Genomic DNA, 24,205 nt, shown 5'->3' on the forward strand with positions numbered 1-24,205 from the left:
AAAACAAGCATTGCATTCTATACTTACATTCTGGAGAGTTGAGAAGCTTCTTTGGTTCAAAGGTCTTGCGATTTGTAGTACTGGTTTCACAAAATAAAATCATTATATCTTGAGAGACGATTGTTATATTCCATGAGCACATATGTGAGCAAATTTTGTCTTAAAGAGATAGAGTCCAACTTTAGTTTTGACTTCACCTAAATGGTATTATACTGTCATTTTGCACGTGCTCATATTGCATCACCTTCACCAGATCCAACAATTTTAAGATGAAATTAGGAGCAATCTTGATGGATTATATTCATCATTGACGACTCCTGTTCCACTAGCATATGGTGAGAAACTGGAGAAGTTTATCAATACTGATTTCAAGAGGTGATAGCAAAAGATGTTATTTTACTTGATCACGTTGAACCTTGTAAGGTTCATACGTGAAGATGCCCCCACCATATCTTAAGACAAAACTAATAAAGAGAAGAGAGTGTAATGGCAGAGCCAGCCTGGGTGATTTACCCGGGCTAATCCCGAGTTGTGGGCCATGAGGGCCAACGCCATCACCCTAGGTTGTCTTTGTTGGTGCAACATCCCTCAGGTCAAGGTTGACCTGGGTGACCAAGCTAAGTCTTGGTTTGAGTTTAGATGTTTGACAATAAGAAATTGATTGAAGAAGAGTCAAGTAGGTCAAGGTTGACCGGATACTTGACAGGGAAGTCCTGGTGAGTGAAGCCAGGCAGAAGGAAAACCCTAGTGAGTGAAGCTAGGTGAAAGTCCTAGTGAGTGAAGCTAGGTGAAAGTCCTGGTGAGTGAAACCAGGTGAAAACCCTAGTGAGTGAAGCTGGGTGAAAGTCCTAGTGAGTGAAGCTAGGCATATTGGAAAGCCCTAGTGAGTGAAGCTAGGCAGGTGAAAGTCCTGGTGAGTGAAGCCAGGTGAAAGTCCTAGTGAGTGAAGCTAGGCAGATTGAAAATCCTGGTGAGTGAAGCCAGGTGAAAGTCCTAGTGAGTGAAGCTAGGCAGAAGGAAATCCTGGTGAGTGAAGCCAGGTGAAAGTCCTGGTGAGTGAAGCCAGGCAAGGGAAAATCCAGATGGATCAAGGATGATCAGACATCTGGTGGAAGTCCAAGTAGGACGAGAGAGTGACCGGATACTTGGCACGACGAGTAAAGTCCAAGTGGGTCAAAGGGATTGACCAGACACTTGGTGGGAAGTCCTAGCAGGTCAAAGGAGTGACCAGATGCTAGGCATGATGTATCAACAGGTCAAGGTTGACCGGATGTTGGTTTGAGAGGCTTGGGACTTGGTTTTGGGCAAAAACCAAGTGCTGGATCGATCAGTGGATCGATCCAGGCCTTTCCTAGCCAACAGAGAGCCTCTGGATCGATTCGTGGATCGATCCAGATGTCCAAATCGATCAGTGGATCGATTGGGACGCGGCTGCTTTGCGCGATAAGCGCTAGATCGATCCGTGGATCGATCCAGGCGCTTTTCCAGAGCACAGAGGCGCTCTGGATCGATCCGTGGATCGATCCAAAGCCTCCCCAATCGATTGGGAATATTCGAATTGATCGGGATCCGACCGTTGCGTCGTATTTGAGCTGCAGGCGTGCGTTGGCTGCAGTAATCTCTTCTCCGATTCACTCCAGATTTCTCGCCAGCTCCTCCACAGCACTCACAAAGCTCAGATCGCCAGTTCTTGAAGGATCTTGGAAGTTTTCCAAGTCAAGAGGCGGATCAAAGCCAAGAAGAGAAGCTAGGGTTAGGGTTTATACTCATTGTAAGCTTGTAAGCTTGTATTTCTTGTATCCTTTCCCTCTCTTCTTGTATTGAGTCTTGTAGGGCTTCTCCGCCCTTGGTAGTTACCATAAAGGAGAGTTTTATTTAGTGGAGGGTGTGTGTGTTGGTGTGGATCCTTGGATTAGTCACCTCTTGTGAGGTGGATACCAAGTAAACCAACCGTGTTAGCGTTGTGTGATTGTTTCTTTGTATTTCCGCTGCACATCTTTGAAGGAACAAGCAACGCCGAGCACCGAGCGAGCGCGACGAGCTATTCACCCCCCCTCTAGCTACTTTTGGTCCTAACAAGTGGTATCAGAGCGAGGCCGCTCTTCACCGGAATCATCGCCGGAAGGGTCAAGCATAACAAGAAAAGCTAGAGGGTGAAGAAGTTGAAGCAAAAATTGTCAAAGTCAAAGATATCAAAAAGCTCAACTTCAAGATGCAATTCCAAGATGGACTTGGATTTGACACAAGGGTGGCTCCACCATACACTTCCACGAGTTTTGATTCTTGGAAATCAAGAATTGAAAATTTTCTTATGATGGAGATAGAGCAATGGTTTGCTCTAATGGAAGGCTTCGAGGCTCCAAGAAATTCAAAGGGCAAAGTTCTCAAGAGGAGCAAGTGGAGCCAAGAGCAAGTCCAAAGGTGCGAGGCAAATGATAAAGTGACCAAGCTTTTGGTAAATTTATTGCCAAGCATCATCCTTTGCAAAATTGGAGAATTTGAAGATGCAAAGGAGTTATGGAGCAAATTGGTCAAGCTTCATGAAGAGATCCCCTCCACTGTACAAGAGCAAGAAGTATCCAGAGAGGGTGACTCTTTGGAGCAAGACCAAGAGGAGGGCTCCGAGGTTGAGAGATGCTCAACCTCCGAAGAAGAAGAAATCCAAGAAGCTTCATCTTCAAGGGAATGCAACGAAGGGAACAAGGAGGGAGCATACTCCTTGTTTCATATTCAAGATGATGAAGCCTCCACCTCTAGGATTGAGGGGGAGCAATTCTTGGTGACACCGGATCAAGAAGAAGGAGAAGCTTCTACATCCGGGTCAAGAGAAGAAGGGGAGGAAGAAGCTTCTACCTCCACAAGTCAAGAAAAATCAAATGGAGGGGAATCAAGGTTCGATCAAGAGGAAGCTTCTACCTCCGGATCCAAAGGAAAAGCTGCCACCCCTACAAGCAAAGGTATAAATATTTCAATTAATAATAAAAATCATATTATATGCTTTGAATGTAGGGAACATGGGCACTACAAGAGCAAGTGTCCCAACTTGACCAAGAAGAAGGGCCAAGTGGCACAAAAGGGCAAGGAGAAGCCCAAGGAGACCATCCCCAGAATAAAAAGGAGCAAGGAGCACATTGTGTGCTTTTGTTGCAACCAAAAAGGGCATTACCGAAGTCAATGCCCCAAGGGGAAGAAGGTGGTCAAGGCTCAAGGAGGCACTAGTCAAGGGGGAGCCTCCAAGGTAAAGAAGAAGGTATCTTTTATTGAGCCTACCCCCTTACATTATGGTGAAAAGCATGATAGTTCTAACTTTTATCATTTTAATGCAATTTACCATAAGAATAGAAAGCATGAGGGCTTTAAGGAAAAACATGTGGCCCTACATGCCAAAACTACCCAACCTAAGGTTAGGGAGGTAGATAGACACTTGGGCGGGAACACTAAGGAAAATAGACACATGCCCAAGATCAAAAATGCTCATGGACCAAAACCTAAGGATTTAATGATAGAAAATCAAGTCTTGAGATCAAGACTTGACAAACTAGAAAAGACCCTAAAAAGGATGGAGAATATTCTTAAAGGGCAAAATGAGCAATACCTAGGGCTAGGAGCACAAAGGTCATCCAATGTCTATAGAGGTTTGGGATACAAACCCAAAGCTAAAAAGGATGTGCCTAGTTATCATAGGGTTCCATATAGCTATGGAACAAACCCTAAGTCTAGAGGTCAAGTCAAAGATACAAGGGAAGATATCCCTAGAAGTATCTTTGCAACCAAAGTGACTAAGACTTCTAAGAAGTCTAAGAAAGTCACTAACAAGGTCACAAGGGAGGCTATCCCTAGAGTTGACCTAGAAAATGTGACCAAGGCTTCTAAGAAGCCCAACAAGGTCACTAGGAAGGTATCTAGGGAAGTTATCCCTAGTGAGTACCTAGAGCATCCAAGGAGCACCAATAGGTGTTGGGTTCCTAGGAGCATCTTCTCTACCCCATAGATGGGTTAGAGAGTGTCAACTCCGATTAGAAGGGTAGTTAACCCAACTTTGAGGAAATTGACACTCAAGGAGCATTTTCAATGTTTTAGTTAACCTTTGAAAATGAAATGGACCTATTGATTACTCCTTGAAAGAGTAAAATGTGTCTAATGGTGAAAAATTGATTTTATCTTAAAATGGCACAAATTGGGAAAACCTTGAGAAATACCAAGTTGGGATTTTGGTATTCTCTTGGAAATTTAAGGCAATCCGGGCCTTGATTTATGTAATCACTCTTGAGGAAAAATGGAATATGCCAACATTTGAGGACATGTTCACTTTTAAGTGGCATAAACAAATCAAGAGAAATAAGAAATGTCAATTTAGGTTTTGGCATTTCTTTAAAGTAGTTGGGGCAATCTAGGTTTAATGTTTTAAATTAAAACAAGTGGTATCGTTTTAAGTTAAAACAAGTGGTATATTTTGAGTTTAGCTAAGTGATTAAGGATATTTAGATAGGTAATCTAGGTATATTTTATTTATGCTAAACATTGCCATGATTGCTTGCCCATCATATGTCATGACATCATGTCTATTTTTGAATTCATTGTTTTATTATGAAAACTCCAAAAATACCATGTCATGACATTCATACATCATGTAGTAATAGGATATTTTCTTTTGAAAATTATTTTCTTTTGATGTATGCCATAACATAATCATGCATTAAGTTTAATTCCTTGTAATTAAGGACAAATGGTATTTAACAACACTTATTAACGAGTGACATCCTAGGTGGATGTCTAATATCTCTAAAAATGCCTAGATAGATATGCATGCTCCCTAGATTAGGGCAAAAACCAAAATCTACATCTCACAAAGACTATAAGGTGACTTGTATGTGATTAGTGCACATTAGATACAAGTGAGATGTTAGGATGATGAACAAAGCTCAAAATGTTGATTTAGTGCATTCTTTTGAGTTTTTAGGTTCATCAAAACACATAGTTATGTGTTTTCCCATCATTGGGAAAGCTAATGTACAAGTCATGTACATTAAGCTCAAGGAACATGATGGGATATTGGTTTTTAAAAGGTTTTTAAAATGTTTTTGAAAAACCTTGGTGAAGGCTATCTTTTGATAGTAATCACCATTGAATAGTTAGACACAAACTTGAAGAAAAACACTAAAGTTTTTGCAAGTTTTCGAGTTTGTGTCAATCTTTGAAAATATGATGTATTTTCATAGAAAGCTATTTTTCCATGATTAAGTATGCCCTAAATAATGTCTACACGAAATTTCATGATTTTTGGATTTTTGTAGAATTTTCTAGGGGTTTCTGAAGTTGACTGAAATGGAATTTCAGCAACTATCAGAGCTCCGATCGATCCATGGATCGATTGGAGTGCCCGAATCGATCCGTGGATCGATTCAGAAGGCAAGTCTCCCGCGAGCAGAAGCTCGCTGGATCGATCATGCGATCGATCCAGGTAGTCTGAATCGATCAGTGGATCGATTCAGAAAGGTTCAATCAATTGGAACCCAACTCCAATCGATCCAAGTTGCTGATTTTGGCTGGGAAGGCTTGATTTCAGTATCTTTGAACCTCTTTGAGTCTAGGTAACCATTCCAAACCCCTAAAATACATTTGTATACATACAAAGGGTGTTTTCATGTGAAAACAAGGATGGATTGGTTAAGGAATGCTTCATTGAAGTTTAGGTTGAGGTTTGTTTCAAATTTTGAGTATTTGAACCTCAAAACTTCTAAATTTGGGTTTCCTAAAGGTTTAGGGATTCCAAGTCATTGTTGGTGCAATGACAGAAGTTACCACCATGTCTTTAGGGGGAGGGACTCTTTAAAGACATGAAAAATTACTTTTCATGAACCTTGGAAGGTGGTTAACCTTCTTTAAAGAAAATGCTCATGTATGAGTTTTTGAACTTGAAATGGGGAGTGGATATCCTCATTATTTCAAGTGGGAACTCAAGTGGTTAGATAATGCTCAAGGTTGGGTATTTGTCTACATTGAGGGAGAAGTTAAGGATAAATGAAGGGTATGAGACATTCATTATCGTGTTGATCACAACGAGTGATGTTGTGAACAATGATGAGTAACTCTACAGGGGGAGAGTCGTCAACAAATGGATTTGTTGATGTGTGCCCAAAGATGGGTTGATGTGTGCCAATAGGGGGAGAATGAAAGGACCTATGAATGGGTGTAAGTTAGGCTTTCATTACCTAGAGGGAGTGTGCCCTCGTAGGGGGAGAATGAAGAGCTTAATTTATATGTTCATTACCTAGTGGCATGAAGATTGAGGCTATAGGATTAGCCTAACTTACATGTGGTATTGTAAGTGTTACTGTGGTATTGTCAAACATCAAAAAGGGGGAGATTGTTGGTGCAACATCCCTCAGGTCAAGGTTGACCTGGGTGACCAAGCTGAGTCTTAGTTTGAGTTTAGATGTTTGACAATAAGAAATTGATTGAAGAAGAGTCAAGTAGGTCAAGGTTGACCGGATACTTGACAGGGAAGTCCTGGTGAGTGAAGCCAGGCAGAAGGAAAACCCTAGTGAGTGAAGCTAGGTGAAAGTCCTAGTGAGTGAAGCTAGGTGAAAGTCCTGGTGAGTGAAACCAGGTGAAAACCCTAGTGAGCGAAGCTAGGTGAAAGTCCTAGTGAGTGAAGCTAGGAAGATTGGAAAGCCCTAGTGAGTGAAGCTAGGCAGGTGAAAGTCCTGGTGAGTGAAGCCAGGTGAAAGTTCTAGTGAGTGAAGCTAGGCAGGTGAAAGTCCTGGTGAGTGAAGCCAGGTGAAAGTCCTAGTGAGTGAAGCTAGGCAGAAGGAAATCCTGGTGAGTGAAGCCAGGTGAAAGTCCTGGTGAGTGAAGCCAGGCAAGGGAAAATCCAGATGGATCAAGGATGATCAGACATCTGGTGGAAGTCCAAGTAGGACGAGAGAGTGACCGGATACTTGGCACGATGAGTAAAGTCCAAGTGGGTCAAAGGGATTGACCAGACACTTGGTGGGAAGTCCTAGCAGGTCAAAGGAGTGACCAGATGCTAGGCATGATGTATCAACAGGTCAAGGTTGACCGGATGTTGGTTTGAGAGGCTTGGGACTTGGTTTTGGGCAAAAACCAAGTGCTGGATCGATCAGTGGATCGATCTAGGAGATGGATCGATCAGTGGATCGATCCAGGCCTTTCCTAGCAAACAGAGAGCCTCTGGATCGATTCGTGGATCGATCCAGATGTCCAAATCGATCAGTGGATCGATTGGGACGCGGCTGCTTTGCGCGATAAGCGCTGGATCGATCCGTGGATCGATCCAGAGCACAGAGGCGCTCTGGATCGATCCGTGGATCGATCCAAAGCCTCCCCGATCGATTGGGAATATTCGAATCGATCGGGATCCGACCGTTGCGTCGTATTTGAGCTGCAGGCGTGCGTTGGCTGCAGTAATCTCTTCTCCGATTCACTCCAGATTTCTCGCCAGCTCCTCCACAGCACTCATAAAGCTCAGATCGCCAGTTCTTGAAGGATCTTGGAAGTTTTCCAAGTCAAGAGGCGGATCAAAGCCAAGAAGAGAAGCTAGGGTTAGGGTTTATACTCATTGTAAGCTTGTAAGCTTGTATTTCTTGTATCCTTTCCCTCTCTTCTTGTATTGAGTCTTGTAGGGCTTCTCCGCCCTTGGTAGTTACCATAAAGGAGAGTTTTATTTAGTGGAGGGTGTGTGTGTTGGTGTGGATCCTTGGATTAGTCACCTCTTGTGAGGTGGATACCAAGTAAACCAACCGTGTTAGCGTTGTGTGATTGTTTCTTTGTATTTCCGCTGCACATCTTTGAAGGAACAAGCAACGCCGAGCACCGAGCGAGCGCGACGAGCTATCTCCCCCTCTTGCTACTTTTGGTCCTAACAGTCTTCCTCTTTCTCTCACTTTTTTCCTTTCTTCCACCATATATCCGAGCTTGTCTCATTCACAACACCGTTGGGCCTTTGGGCTAAAGGTCGGGTAGGTGTTAACGTGGTTCCGCCCTTGATAGAGCCAGACCCGGCTCAAGACATAGACCATTAAAACCTATGCCTAGGGCCCTAATATTATTGGGGGCCCATTGATTAAATAATTAAGTAAAGACATTAAAAAAAATTAAATTGAGTCATTAATATTAATTAATGCTAACATACACATTAATAAATATCATGCTAACCTATTAATGACATCATATTAATTAATTCATTATTCCTATTTACACATTACACATATCCTTATTTCCTAGTAATTACAATTAGCCAAGATTTTATTTTGTTTAATCTTATTTCCTCATAATTACAATTAGCCAAGATTTTATTTTATTTAATCTTATTTTCTCATAATTGCACTTAGCTAAGATTTTATTATATTTAATTATATATCTTATAACACTAATAAACTCTTTCCTTCTCAATATCTCTAAAAAAAACCCTAATTGTTCTTTCACCTATGCTTCGTGTCTATTTCTTTTCTCCTCATTAATTTTGTATGTTTATATTCTCTCGCCGGTGTCTTTTTTCTTTTCTCATCAATAATTTTGTACGTTTATACTCTCTCACCGGTGATACTTTCAGAGAACGCTCTTCTCCTCCCTCATTGATAATATTTCTTTCTCACTCTTTCTTTTTCTTCCTCGATAATAATATGAATCAGAAATTTTTTTTATCCATACAATGTAAAGTAAAATGTTTCATAAAAAAAATTAAAAAATTAAAATTAATAAATTTTTATTTACATTCAATGTCTCAAAAAGATTAAATAATTTAACCGTGTTAAAAAAATTATCTAAATATTAGTGAGAAAACCAAATTTTATATAAAAATAATATTTTATTTTTTAAAAAATAACCAATTTTTTTAAAATTGGTCATTCTCAATCCCAAATTCAAATGAAAAAAACTTGAGAAAAAAATTTTAAAATATATTAAAGGATTTTTTTAATTTATTTTTACCTAGGGTCTCGAGGAATCTTGAGACGACCCTGGATAGAGCGACATATGATGCTTGAGGATATAGTGACTTTTTATGTCAAAATTATATCCTTAATGGCTTGGATAGCATGTTATATAATATATATAGTCCGATAACTGTAAAGGAATTATGAAAATCTCTTGAAAGGAAGTACAAAATAGAAGATGTCGAACTAAAGAAATTCATTGTAAGTAAATTCTTAGACTTTAAGACGATTGATTCTAAAGTCACGATGACTTAAGTGCAAGAGTTACCATTAATCCCACATAACTTGCATGTCGAGGGCAAGCTAATAAATGAGTCCTTTCAAACTATTGCAATAATTAAGAAACTCCTATCTTCGTGGAGGGAATTTAAAAATTATCTAAAGTGCAAACGACGAAAACAGATGAAATTTAAGGATATAATTATAAGACTATGGATTGATGAAGATAATCGCAAATAATCAGAACAATTGAGTTATCAACCTAATCATGTCAGGCCATTCCACTATCATCTAAGTGCTCTTCATATCCCTTAAATGTTTCATACAATTTTTCTATTATCTCATCAGACCTCCAAGTCTAAGAGTGTGCCACTCTGATCACGCCAAGCCAACATCCATATCATAAAGTTTTTTTTCTTTTTTCTTTTTTCTTTTTTTAACCTCCACCTTCACCTCCCCCTCCACGAAAAGCTCTTCATTTGATGGTTTTTAAGGTTGAAACTTCACTGATTACTTTAACTGAGAAAATATGAGAAAAGATGTAGAAGCATGTGCCCGAGAACTAAGGAATAAGAAAAAGTCAAAAAAGAGCATTAACAATTAAGCACACTTGGAATTTTTTTTAAACTCTCATTATTGGTGTGCAGGAAGTGAAGGTGGAGACCGGTAGTTGGATCCCATGATCAATACCTCATCATCTTACTTCATGAGACCATGATAATAATTGCCCCCGCGGGCTGGATCAACCGATTAAGGCGTGACATCCTTGCACAATGAGTTGTAGGGTCGAAGGTCCACGGACGCACACTGGATGAATAATCTGAGTCGGCTGTGTTAAATTCCGGATACACCAAGTTTTAACCGGGCCAGCATTCATCGCTGATTTACTTCCTCCTAGGATTCCTGTGGGGCCAGGCCTAGGGGGCCGTTGGGCGGCGGGACCCACCTTTTGCACAATGAGACCATGATAATTAAATGTGAGGTGACTAATTTCAAAATTAATTTTAAACATGAAGAATTATTTATGTGGTGTGTAATGCATGTAAGTAATTCGTGGAATCATTGAGGGGTCAAAATTGAGATGAGGGATCGGAAAAGGGACAGACCTGTTTCGGCGTTTGGAACCTGTCACACATCTTCCTCACATTCCACGTGCTTAAGTAATCAAATATTTAGGGTGTTTTACTTAAACAGACCTTTGATGTTTCATTTTTAATCAAAAGACACTTTTGTATTGTTTTTTTTATTTTCACATTTCACACTAAATACTATCGAGGATGTTGCTAGTTGTTAACGTGGCACCCAATAAAATCACAAACTAACACTAATCAAAGTTGTTTTTATATATTTAACTAGATAATAAATATATCCATTATGGTGCAAAAATATCCTTAATTAAAGATTATTGATCCCGTCCGGAAACTGAGTCGAATGAAGACGGGTCTTGTTGTACTGGAAGTTGACAGAAAATCGTTGAAGAGTTGGATCTACCGGGTATCCCCTGGAAAGGCTCGCACGGGCGGCTGACGAAGAAAGATGACCAGGACGATGACGTTGTTGCTCTGCGCACACTCAGACGAGTCCACGAGTCGTTAGAGACCATAAACCTGGAAAAAAGTCCCCGAGTCAGACCCTCCGACGCTCAAGTCAGGTACTTTTTCCCCAGAAATCACAGAACATGGACGAAAAGTAAAAACTAGTGAGAAATGACGAGTGAGTGTACCTGTATAAGGGACAAAACATCCCATTTTATACTGCACCGGGAGTTTCTGGGTCAGACGGGTGTCAGGGAATATCGGCTGTCAGGCTTTGTCTGGCGGTGATTGACACGTGGCTCTTCTTAATAGGCTGGCAGCAAAACCAAAAGCGTATTGAGCCCCGATTGTTAGCATATTCCCTGACACCTTGATTATTTTCTGACATTCTCTGACAGGTGATTACGATTCCTCGGCTTGTTTGTCTTGTAGTGTTTGGCCAACGAGTCTGTATTCCGAGATCTGTACCCCGACCTGCTTCTATACACCTGTTATCCGACTTGTATGTCCCGATCTGTGTTAAGCTTGTATCTCGACCCGCCTTCGTCCAGACCTGCATGTATAGTTGTGACCCTTGGCTTGGATGTCCCGCACTGCACGCCAGGTCTATGTCCAGACCTGCTTATATCCGTTATTATCCATGGCTGGTACTTCCAGACCTGCACGCCAAGTATATGTCCAGACCTGCATATATACCCGTTATCCTTGGCTTGGATGTCCCGACCTGCACGCCAGGTCTGTGTCCAGACCTGCATGTATACCTGTAACCCTTGGCTTGGATGTCCCGACCTGCACGCCAGGTCTGTGACCAGACCTGCATGTATACCTGTGACCCTTGGCTTGGATGCCCCGACCTGCACGCCAGGTCTATGTCCCAACCTGTTTAATGCTTACTGCTATCCATGGCTCGTACGTCCTGATCTGTAAATCAGGTCTGTTTCCAGACCTGCATGTATACCTGTTATCCTTGGCTTGGATGTCCCGACCTGCGCGCCAGGTCTATGTCCAGCCCTGCTTTATCCGTTATCCATGGTTAGCCCTTCCCAACCTGGCCCGGGGGCCCGGTCCTTGACTGCCATCAGGGCTGGTCCTTGTCCGGCTTATACTCTCATCCTTTGACCGCCCCGTCAACTGAGACTTTGACTCTGACCACGTAAGCTTGACCTCTGACCTCCCTGGCCTCCATGTCAGCTTGACTCTTGACCAGCCACGGAGGCTTGACCTTTGACCTTCCTGGCCTCCAGGTCAGCTTGACTCATGACCGGCCACGGAGGCTTGACTTCTGACCTTCCTGGCCTCCAGGTCAGCTTGACTTCTGACCCTCTTGTGATCTTGACTCATAACCATATCATCTTACTGACCCCACAAACATGCGCCGTATCAAGTATGCTTATTTGAAAATGATATTAAATCATAATGATAACAAAAGACCAAATCTGCAAACCATATGCTTATGCACTACTTCAAGTAAGCTTGTCATACTTTCATGGTCTACTCGAGGAAGCCTCCAGTTATATTAAGGATAACTTCAATACAGCTCCACGATTCAGTTGTAAAACTATATATCTAGCTTGACTTCCTAAGCTCTCTAACTCAGCCTCCTAAATTCTCTATTCAGTACCGGTCTCAACTTGACATGAACCCTAATACTGACCTCTCCATGATTGTCAGCAATTGTCATTGTAATAATTAATAACAATTAAACTAGAATTTAAACAGTTGAAATAGTCAGAACAAGCTTATTTTTTTTAGAGATCGTCATCATATTTGCATACTCCTCGTCTCTCTCGCACTTATAAATACACAAATATGGGCATCATTCTCAAGTTCAGAATCTCTCCCCTCGTAATACTTACTCTGCTTTTGCCTCTACTACACCCTAGTGATTCAAGCATCGCAGGGGTTTTATTGGACAACTCCAGCACCCTCTAACGTTAACTCTAATATGCACAAGTCGAACTGCACTGTTCAAGTTGGATTGTGAGGTGCAGAACAAACACAGATATCAACATCACGCAAAAAAGATATCGGTATTGAGTTCATCTTTGAAAAATTGTAGTAGTAAATAGAACCTGAACAAACAAAAACAGAACTTGAACAAACAAAAACTCAGTGGGAGAGCAAATTCTAAATAATCAAGGAGCTTTTCGTTCTTGATGGTTGATGCTTTGATTCTAACTCCCTGACAAGAAGATTTCTTCATGCATGATAACAGAAAACACTTCCATATTCAACTAAATTTAGAAGTTTATGTTCCAAGTAATAAAGAACAAATTATAAAACGTTGTCTCCACTTAATTGAAATAGGTATCATTCGTCCAAAGGAGAAAATTTTAACAGTTATGATGCATATGAACATGATGACTGGGATTTACTGAAGCAGGCAGTATATGATAATGAGCATAATATGCGAGCATTGTTTTGCTCTATTTTTATGTCCAACCTGTCAAGCCCCATTTGTCAGCCAGGTTGTACATGACAAGTTCATTCCACACTGGACCAAAAAGTAGTTCCCCTCCAATTATGAACGTCAGGGACCATGTAGCCAGGACCAAAGAGAAGACCGAAAACCCAATTGCAGATCGCGTTACATCTGGATTAAGGACCATTATTAAAATGAGTACAGAAAATGTTTAGAGAATATATCTGGATGTATGTCAGGGTAATATAAACATCAAAAAACATATTTGCCAAGCATTCCATCATGCAGAAAACATTTCACTCATGTCTATCATGAGAGCATTGCTTTCTTACCATCTGAACAATTGAGAGATAACATACTATTTCAATGTTATCCATCTTAGTATTAGAGATAATGTGTGAATATATATAAAGGACAACACCACTAGTGGCTATGCAAAGGACATTAAGCTGAGCTAAACAGGAAAGATCAGCTGTTTCATGACATAGTCCACTAGTGGATTCCATACTCGAGGTGTGAAGGTTTTAACCTTGAAAATTTGATAAACTACAAAAAATTTGGACACTTTCAATGGCAATTATACTAAAAAAATGCCTTGACAACCAGTGTTAAATGTCTTTGAAAAATGTAAAGGTTAGGATAGAGGAGCTTTAGGATAGTTGCAACCAGGTCAGTAATGTTTAAGCTAAGAATTAAACCCCCCCCCCCCCCCCCCTCTCTTCCATCCTCTAATTTATTTCTCCCACTTTCGTAGAGTCATCAAACACCAACCCGTACCCTAATCTCTAAAGGTTCTCCCTTGTTAGTAGGTGATTTCCCCTACCCAAACAAACTCCGATTCTCCCTTCTCAGCTTCCAATTGTCCAGTGTCTCCCTCTTCTGCCACCCCAATCTCTCAATCCTCTCACATCTCCCTAGGTAGGAAGCTCATCCCAATCTCACCTCTGCAATGAGCCCACACCTCCAGCATTTTCATCCTCAAATATCCTTCCTCCAGTATTAACCTCCAACTTATCCCTCTGATTATTTCCTCTTACCTATGAGCCACCTCACTTTCCCACTTTAGTGAGTGTGTCGGCAAGGACAACTGTTATCCATAAGCCAATGTAGCATGCTAGGGAAAATCGAGGTTCTCATCATGCATCATTTTAGAAAATTTGTGAATCATGAGTCATATTGAATACGCCCCATCTTAATTGGATTAGAATATACCTATCTTAATTGGATTAATTTTTAGATTCAAGAATACAGAAATCAGTCTGATATTTTAGCAACTTGAGAATAGCAACAATAACGATGAAGCTTTTTCAGGTATTGAACAGTGAATTATGGCTAGTATTTAAGTAAAGAGTAAAGAAAGCAAATTGGTCATTTGGTATGATTTGATCCACATTCTTCAGCAACAAGGCTGTTCGTGTCAAAGGACCATAATTTGAGATGATTTGCACAGTAGTAATGGCCTAATGTTTATAGTGCTAGCATCATATTATTACAAACCTGATACACAGTAGCATAAAAAAAGTTCAAGGAAATCATTAGTTATCTTTGAATATGCCAATTCTGGAAAGTAAATTGGTTGAAGATGAACCAAAATAATATTTTTAGCATGAACAAATTACATTTGAATTGTCTTCAAAGCAGCACTGACAAGTAACATGCCATAACATATCAAATCAAGAAAAGTGAGTAAGATCGAGATGATCAGTATTGTTGTACTATAATAGAAAGCCCCGCAAAAAAGTATGCTGAAAACATAAATGACACTTCCAATACAGAGTTCTAATTTGACTACCATATTAAACAAAATTAGTATAACCAAAATGAAATATTAGAATGAGCATGTTCTCAAGTATTGTATCTAGTTCAATTAGAATGAGTTAGATGGTGTCCAAGAAAGATTGTAATATAGTGAATTTGTGCAATTTTCCCAATTTTATTTCATTGTCAGGGACCAAGTGAATAACTGAAAGTTTACATCTCCATTATGTACTACACCTAGTATATAAAATAATAACATTAATTCATTAACATGCCTTTAATATATCTTGAAGGATACATCAAGAGTTTTTAAAACTAGAATTTGGCATAATAATGTGTATCAATCAGGATTCTAATTGTAGTCAATAAGATACATTAGATAGTTTTGATGTCCGTATTTTTAAAGAAGTATCTCAAGCCATTGCATATATGCCAGCACATGCACATGCACTTCACATCGTAAATGCATATGCACACATAGTTGTTAAAGTCCAATTATTTTAAACTGTGTTCGAAAATTCCGTCTAGGCAGCTGCCTAGGTGGCGCCTAGGCGCTAGGCGACTGCCCACCGTCCCGAAAACCACCTAGGCGGATACCTAAGCCGTCTAGGCGCTTGTTCGGCGCGGGCGGGGTTTAGCACCCCAGTGCTACTAGGGTTTAGATGCCGCTTAAGTGAAAAAAAAAAACGAGGACAAAAAAAAAACGTTGTTTCTTCTCTTCACAGCGACATTGTTTCTCCTCTCCGCAGTAGCGACGGCAACGACATCACTTCTCCTATCGGCCTCTCCATAACGGCGACGGAAGCACTTCTCTCCACAGTGTCTCCTTCTCATCACTTCCGCTGCAAGCCAGAGAGAGAAAAAGCGATAGAGCTCCAACAGTGATTGTTCCTCCCATTTCTACCTCTCTTTCTCCACCTTTGTCGAAGAGATCGCCGATGAGTGCATTTCGTTGTTTCTCTTCTTTCTTTTTTTTTTTTTTTTTTGAAATTTTGCTAGGGTTTAGATGCCGCGGCCAGTTAAGTGATGCTTTCGTTGTTTCTCTTTCTCCGCCTTCTTCTTTCGTAGTATTTATTCATTGCGATTTAGTATTTTATATAATTTTGGGCAATGTGAAGCATCTTTCAATTAGTAAATCGTTTGATGGTCTAAATCTTACTAAACTATTATTGCTAGTAATGGTTTTATTGTTTCTTATAGTTGAGTAATGAACTATTGGGTCTATGTTTGTATTCATGTAACCATGTAAGACTCTTACTGTTTTAATTGTATTTGTATGATTTAGCACATTATCATATAAAGTTAGTATTTATCTTCTGTTTGCTTGGAACAAAGGATCATGAATCCATGCTCCCATTAGGATAAGCTAACTTCAACAGTTCAGATTGTGAGTGAACTGTCATAACGCTATTTTTAATTTTACAATCATAATGTTGTTTTTAGTTTACAATCCTTTGCTTGGAACAAAGGATCATGAATCCATGCTCCCATTAGGATAAGCTAACTTCAACAGTTCAGATTGTAAGTGAACTGTCATAATGCTGTTTTTTATTTTACAATCATAATGTTGTTTTTAGTCCCCTAAACCAGTCTATGATATGATTTGTCTTGTCTAAATCATTTTTGTTTGGGATGGCAATTTCGATTTGTTTTGTCTGAGTCATTTCTGTTTTGGATGACAAGCAATTCATCTTCAGCAGCATCCATCACTCAACCCGAATATGAGAGTCTTAGTAGAAAGTCAAATGATATTGGATGGGAGTTTGGGATATTAGTTGATCCTAAGAACCTCGACAAAATTAATGCAAGTTGTGTGGGAAAATGATGTCGGTGGAGCGTATAGGATCAAGGAGCAAATAGGAAATATTCCTGGAAACGTATCTGGTTGCCAAAAAGCATCTCAAGAAGATAGAAATAAGTACAAACAGGCTATTTTAGAAGGGAGGAATAAAAAAAAATAAAATAATGAAAGAACAAAATTGTAGAGCAGAGGTAACTATTTCTCCATATGAAGAAGTTCTTGAAATTGAAGGGATAGATGGAATTAAAAAACCTCATGCACTTGGCTCCATGGATAGATATGCATCAGTGATTGCTCCAGGAAATGTAGGTTCAAGTGTGAGTAAAGTGCTTCACTAAAAAAAATATATAAATGAGGCTCTTTTTAAAGAGAGAACTCAACAAATTCAACAATATGTTGAGAGATAGGTTTATAAAAATGCAATCCCATTCAATGTTGTTGATAATAATAGCTTCAAGCAACTAATGCAGGCAGTGAGTCAATTTGGACCAAGATTCAAGCCTCCAACTCAATATCAACTTAGGGAGCTACTGTTGAAAGCCGAAGTTAAAATAATAAAGCAATTGTTGAAGAAACATGAAGAAGAATGGGTGCTCGATCATGACAAATGCATGGAGTGATAGAAAAAGAAGAAGCATCTTAAATTTGTGTGTTAATTGCAAGACAGGTACTACATTTTTAGAGTCCAAAGAGTCTTCAGACGAGGCACATATAGCTAAACCTATTTTAGAATATGTTGACAAGTGTGTTGAACAAGTAGGAGCTCATAATATTGTTTAAATTATAACAAACAATGCTACCAAAAATATGATTGCAACTAAATTGATGAGAGAAAAATGACCTGGGATCTTTTGGAATTCATGTGCAACTCAACTTCCACGATATAAAAGGTTATTGAGCAATCCAAATCTTTTACCATTTTCATTTATGCTCATCATAAGACTTTGTCATTGATGAGAAGTTTCATGAAGAAGACAGACATAGTCTAGCCAAGAGTTACCAAGTTTGCATCAAATTTCCTCACATTGCAAAGTTTGATTGAAGAAAATCTAGTTTTAGGCCATGTTTACAAGTGATTTGTGGGAGACATGTAAATGGTCAAAAACAAACCAAGGAAAATTGGCATACTCTATTGTGATGAGCATGAGTTTTTAGAATTGTGTGACACTTTGTTTGAAAATATTTGCTCCTTTAGTGAGAGTTCTTCCATCCATGGGATTTTTATATGGGGAGCTTCTTAAAGATAAAGGAGATATCAAGGTGGCCTTGAACAACGTGGAATCAAATTATTAGCCTATCATCATAGTGATTATTGAATCAAAAATGAATGATAGACTTGATATATCATTGCGTACCACTACTTTTTTTTGTTAAATCCCTATTTTTACTATAAAGATAGTTCTATTACTCTTTATGAGGAGATCACGACGGGGATTTTTGAATGCATGGAAGTTTTTGCATGCCAATGAGTTTGATCTATAAGATACAATTATTAACAAGGAGCTTGCAAAATATAAAGAGAAGACCGGGTTATTTGGAAAAGCATTGGCAGCAAAAGCATATGAAAAAAAGGATGATACATTTGATCCATGTGCATAGTGGAGTACATAAGGTGTTCACACTCCCAACTTGTTAAGAGTGACATTGAGGATACTTTCATTAACTACAAGTTCATCTGAATGTGAAAGAAATTGGAGTGCATTTGAAGGGGTAAGCTTTTAACTTTAAGTCTTTAATTAAAGTAAAAATGTAAAATATTAATTTTTAAAGTTTATATTCATGTTACTAACTATAATATTTACTTTTTTTAGATTCATATATAGAAAAGAAATATGTTAGATGTCAATAGATTGAACAATCTAGTATTTGTGCAATTTAATGCTAGATTGTTGAACAAACAAAAAAAGAAAAAGAATGGAATGTCAATGTCCTTCTTGCAAAAGATACTTCTAATGTACAAAGTTGGATTGTGGATGGTGATGAAGATGATAAAGTTGAACTAGGTTCCAGTTGATGAAGCAAGTGAAGCAGATGAAAATCCACAACCCCGAAGAAGTTCTAGAGTGAGAGAACTTCATGAAGATGATTTTGCATCCAAAGAAGAAGAGGAGGATCACAATGATGACATTGAATTTGCGTCTGATGAAGAACAAGTTATTGAATATTATGGAGAAGACGAAGTATAATAAATATGAGTCTATGAGATATTAATATATTATTAGTTGTGTAATTTTGAACTCATTTTGTTAAGGCATGACTTATGTTATTCAACAATTATATTTTGCTAAGTGGTTCACAATGATGTAATCTTGTGAATTGCATTTGTGAATTTTTGCACTTACTGGTTCATAATGATGTTTGCTTGTGAACTGCATTTGTGAATTTAGTACTTATGGTTTATTTTGTCTTTCACTTAATATGGCAACGATGAAATGCATTCTAGTTGATCCATGTCATTCACTAAATTTAGCATTTGATATTTTAGCACTTACTGAAATGCATTCTCCTTGTGAACTGCATTTGTTTATTTAATCTCATATTCTCATGTCATTTATAAGCCCACTGTCATTCAAGGGATATCAAGGAATTTAAATGGATGTGAACTGTTTGTGAATTGCTTGTAAATTTAAATGAATGATTCATTTAAATGTCATTCTAGTTGATCTTTGCAAAAGTTGTTTTAGCACTTATTGTTTATTTAATCTATGTCATTCACTGAATTTAGCACTTACTTTTGTAATCTCAGGAGATAGTTTAAGACATAGTTAGATCTCCATTGCCTATAATAACCTTGACAACATTCAAATTTGCATATGTCCACATAAATCAAAGGATACCGAGGAATCCACCTAGCGGTGCCTAGTCCCCGTCTAAGCGGCCTAAGCGCTGGTTTACCGTCTGACTAGCGCCTAGCGAATTTTAGAAGCTTAATTTTAAAGGTCTATATTTTTTATATATCCCGGGCTCCACAAGACAACCAAGGCATGCAAAGTTGGAACTATCCAAGAACTAATAATAATCCAAAGGCTTGACTTTGACTTGAGAGCACCTCAATTAGGTTAGATAACACATGGCCAAATTAGCAGCGCAAAGATAGGATGGTCGAGGTGAAGGCAATTTGCTCTAATTGGCCAGGAAATCCTTACAAAGACATTATTCAAATGAACCAAAGGTTATAAGATAAAATGGAAAAAAAACCATAATTTAGCAAGGCTGAGGTCAACCCAACTAGGAGTTAACCTGATAGAGAGCATACTAGAATAAGTTGTACTCAAGAAAAGTCAACAAGGTAAAGGACACATTTCAGCTAAATGGAGCTTACATTATAAAGCAAGGTGAACATAGTGACAAAGTTAATAAACTTAATAAAACCAGTCAAGTTAGCAAGAAAAGCATCGTTAAATGTGGGAGATGGCTTGAGTTAGAGAAAAGGTTGGCAAAAAATCTTCCATAGGAGCAAGTAAAAGTATAAAAGAACAACAACAACAACCAAGCCTTATTTCACTAAGTGAGGTTGGCCCAGTAAAAATATAAAAAATAAAGAAAATTAAATTTGGAACTTTACTATAGAGGGGAAGAATATGGAGAGAATAGGAGAGAGAACAAGGGGCCAGATGTCCTAAATGCAACCATGATGGGAAAGATCAAAGAGAATATTTCATATCAAATTCTTTGAAATCACTTCCTAACTTGATAAAACGTTGAGTAGTTGATGTGGGTAAAATTAGCCACCATCTTCAAAGACCAATGAGATGTTGGCGCATGTCCACAATTATTATTTAACAATGTGATCAAGGACAAATATGTGGGAATAGTAAACAATGAAAAGGGTGTGACATGTCTGCTCAAGCCAATCAACAGTCAAAGTCCAAGGAACATTGGCCGTATGGAACCTTGCCATTGGATGAGCACTTATGTACAGACCTATAAAAGAGGTCCAAGTGCAACATTGTAAAGGCTCATGGAAGATCTACCACATTAACCCGTGAGGTTGAGGCTCTGGGTGATTCTTAGCAACAACTTACTGTCATTTCCCACCTTGACTCACATTAGGATAGTTTTTATTATTCTCCACTGCATGTTAGTAAGCTCAACCCTTTCCTGATAGTAATACACAAGATTTAATCATTCTTTCTTCATTCCTTACAACTCAAAGCGAACCTCAAGCGGATGACTGAGCAACTTCATCCCTCATGCATCTTGACCAAGTTTGATCACCTCTATTGACTACGCTTCATTTATTGAACTCCCTACACTTAGGCCTAAATATACAAGCTTCCTTTCCCAGTGCAGTAAAGGTCCAAGCTAGCTCAAGTAACTACTTCATTTCTCTATTTGTTTGAGATTTGCTCATGGCAAGTTCCATGTGACTACCCTAAGTAGTTAGCTCAAGTAAGTTCATGACATGCTGTAATTGTAGAAGTTTCCATCTGAGTAGCAGATGATTCAAAGACTAACTCCTAACTTGAATAAAATTCAGAAAGTAGAAACTTTTGTATACAACATTAACAACATTATCATGTGATTTAACAAAGGAGCTAGTGGACCTGTCATTGATGCACAAAATGGTATTCATCTATAACAACTTTCCTCCAAATATTTGGCGTAGCCCATAGTGTTGACTCTTGAATAAGAAGAGAATATAATTCCAGAAGAACAACTAAATGGATGATGAAAAACTAGCTGGCATATGCAATTATAAAGAAAAAATGAAATGAAAGTTTATAGCTTTACTGAAGCTATTAATCTAAAGTAGATCTTCTTAAGAATTTCATCATAAGACTCCCTTAAGACCCCATGAATTTCTTATCAATATACAAAAATCATACGGAAACAAATTGGCCGGATTACTAGTAACAAAAATTTTAAGTAAATAAACTTAACACGAAGAACAGAAAGATCGTAACGTTAATCAAAAGGGGGGTATAGCCGAGACAAAGCGGAAAGCTTACAAGGCCGAATCTGAGGCGAAGAATGGGAGTTCCTAAGGACAGGCCAGAAGTAACAGCAGTTGACGGCCCATAGAAAGGGGAGGAGGGCGAAGCCCCAATAGAAGTAGCTGCGGGCGTAGCGTAGAGACTCTTCTTCCGACAGTCCATGCGGCCCGTCCACCGTAGGCCACGTGCGCTGAGTGGGGTTTCCTTCGCCCACAGCAGTGCTCGTTCCGGCGGTAGATCGGTGGCCGATCAGCCCCCGCTCCTCGTCAATCGGCTCCATCGCACCCTCTTCGATCGGAGAACCTCTCTTCTTCAAGTCGTCTTCATTCTCGGATCAAGTGGGGCGAATGCATAAACCGGACCGGTCACAACCGGCTTGGATACCAAGTTCATCCTTCTACTGGTCCGATCCAATGGATTATATTATTATATGCTTTATCGTGTAAATTTCATAAAAAAATATATTATTCTACCTTCTCTTTTTTAATCTATTTAAAATTTTCTATATACTTTGGAAATCATATCAAATTTATAAGATGTTTAATTTATATTTATTTTCTATTAAACATATATTTTTTAATGAAAGGTAATATAGATATTGTCAAAATTTATGAAACATACCTTCATCCCTAGGTATAATAGTTCATTTTTCATGAAATTTATATACTAGATGCCCGAGATATATGGTGTTAGGAAACTATGGTATAGAGGAGGTGAATAGTTCGTTTTGCATTTTTAAATTTGAATGACAACGAAAACTTGAAACAAAATAAGCACGACACTAACTTCTTCGATTTTACTTGATATTCATTTTCTTAAGGTGAGTAATCCAAGGGTTCACTCCTCACTCTACTATGAATGATTCCTTTTTGAAAACTTTTCGAAGGTGGAGAAGTCTTTTACAAACTCGAACACAAGAACACAACAATAAAACAAGAACACAAACACAAATACAATCGAAAATGACTTTAGGATTTATAATGAAGAACCTTGCATTGCTTGCTCTTTGCCTGCTTTGGATTATCTCTTGGTGGATGGAAATACAATAACACTTTGCTTCAAAGCTCCCAAGAATTATTAGGGTTGAAAACATCATGAAACCCCCTATTTTAAGGTTTCTTTCGGGCTGGAAGATACTTCTCAATTGATTGGTCTTACCCCTAATTGATTGTCATGTCGGAATTCAATCATTCAAATCTATAAAATGATTCTTTTTCACCTGACCAATCAATTGATGAATCATACCAATTGGTTGACAGCTTCTAATCAATTGACCCAATTAATTCAAAAACTTTTTGTTCTCATGAAATATACTTCAATTGATTAGCCTAATTGATTGACATCTACTGAATCGATTAAGTTAATCATTTCAACCACCTTTCGTTCTCACAAAAAAAATACTCCAATTAATTAGTATAATCGATTGACCCTTACTGAATCGATTAAGCCAATCGATTCAACAACCTTTTTATGCTTGCGAAAAAATACTCCAATCGATTGATTTGGATCAATCGATATACTAATTGATTTCCCATCCCTAAACTCTAATCCCCAATTTAGGGTTCCTTTGCGTAATTCTAAAGTCATCTATGACTCATTAAGACTTCCTATTGTCTAACATTCGATTAATCTTGACCTACCAGGACTTCTTCACTAAGTGTATAGTCCTCCCTGACTCACTTGGACTTTCCCTTTCCTAATGTCCCGTTGGACTTCCATTGTCAGGTCCCGACTAGGTCTTCAACCACCTAACCCCACTAGGACTTTCCATTTCCTAACCTCCAATTAGGACTTTTCCTTACCTAACCTCTAGTTAGGACTTCTCATTGTCTAACCTCCAGTTAGGATTTTCCCTTGCATAACCTGGGGTTAGGACTTTTCCTTGCCTAATCTTTAGTTGGGACTAGTCACTCGGAAGACTTTGTAAGTACCTCAGATTAGTTTTGATATTGTCAATCGAGTGAAGTTAAATCCTGCAGTTTTGATGCTTGTGTATATGCAAGAACTTAGGAACACAAGAAATTGACGGAAGATGCAGCAGACGAGAAGGATGACATGGGAAGCGAGTCGACGAGCTCGATATATTTGAGGGATGAGAAACTATGAAAGAGTACACCGATAGACTAAAAGGATGCGCCGATGCTTTCAAAAGATGAGAAGCCGGGGAGGAAGCCTACTCGAGGAGAAGGTCGGAGTTGAGTTTGAATGAACTTAACTTCAGACGATTGAAGCATTATCCAATTGAGTGTCAGGACAAGAATGGTCAATATTATAATTGATCATTCGGATGAACATGTTGTTGCTTGAGAACACTAACACAGTAATATATTTGCACTAAAATAACAAGCATGCAATAAACAGGTAAATAAAAGAGTAAGATCCAGAAATTATTATCCTCTGGTTGAAGCGTCGGTGTGCCGACTGTCTTTAGAGAATATATTGCCGCCCACGGTATAGAAGGTGTTGGCGCAATATCCTTTAGGTCAAGGTTGACCTGGTTGACCAAGCTTGAGTCTTGGTTTCGGTTTCGATGTTTGACAATATATTGAGTTTAGATGATATGGATAATGCAGGTG

The 24,205-nt window shown here is 38.8% G+C and overlaps 1 protein-coding gene across 1 annotated transcript; it reads right to left on the bottom strand.

Moving 5' to 3' along the window:
• Nucleotides 1-12,985: 12,985 nt before the first annotated feature.
• On the bottom strand, nt 12,986-21,990 carry LOC122026590 (probable gamma-secretase subunit PEN-2). Its single transcript, XM_042585330.1, has 2 exons — nt 21,645-21,990; nt 12,986-13,304 (listed from the first exon to the last, which is right to left on the bottom strand). The coding sequence occupies exons 1-2, from the start codon at nt 21,907-21,909 to the stop codon at nt 13,144-13,146; spliced, it is 426 nt and encodes a 141-aa protein (XP_042441264.1). The 5' UTR covers nt 21,910-21,990; the 3' UTR covers nt 12,986-13,143.
• Between the last annotated feature and the right edge of the window lie 2,215 nt (nt 21,991-24,205).

Source organism: Zingiber officinale, chromosome 1A, assembly GCF_018446385.1.
Source record: "Zingiber officinale cultivar Zhangliang chromosome 1A, Zo_v1.1, whole genome shotgun sequence".
Lineage (NCBI taxonomy): Eukaryota > Viridiplantae > Streptophyta > Magnoliopsida > Zingiberales > Zingiberaceae > Zingiber > Zingiber officinale.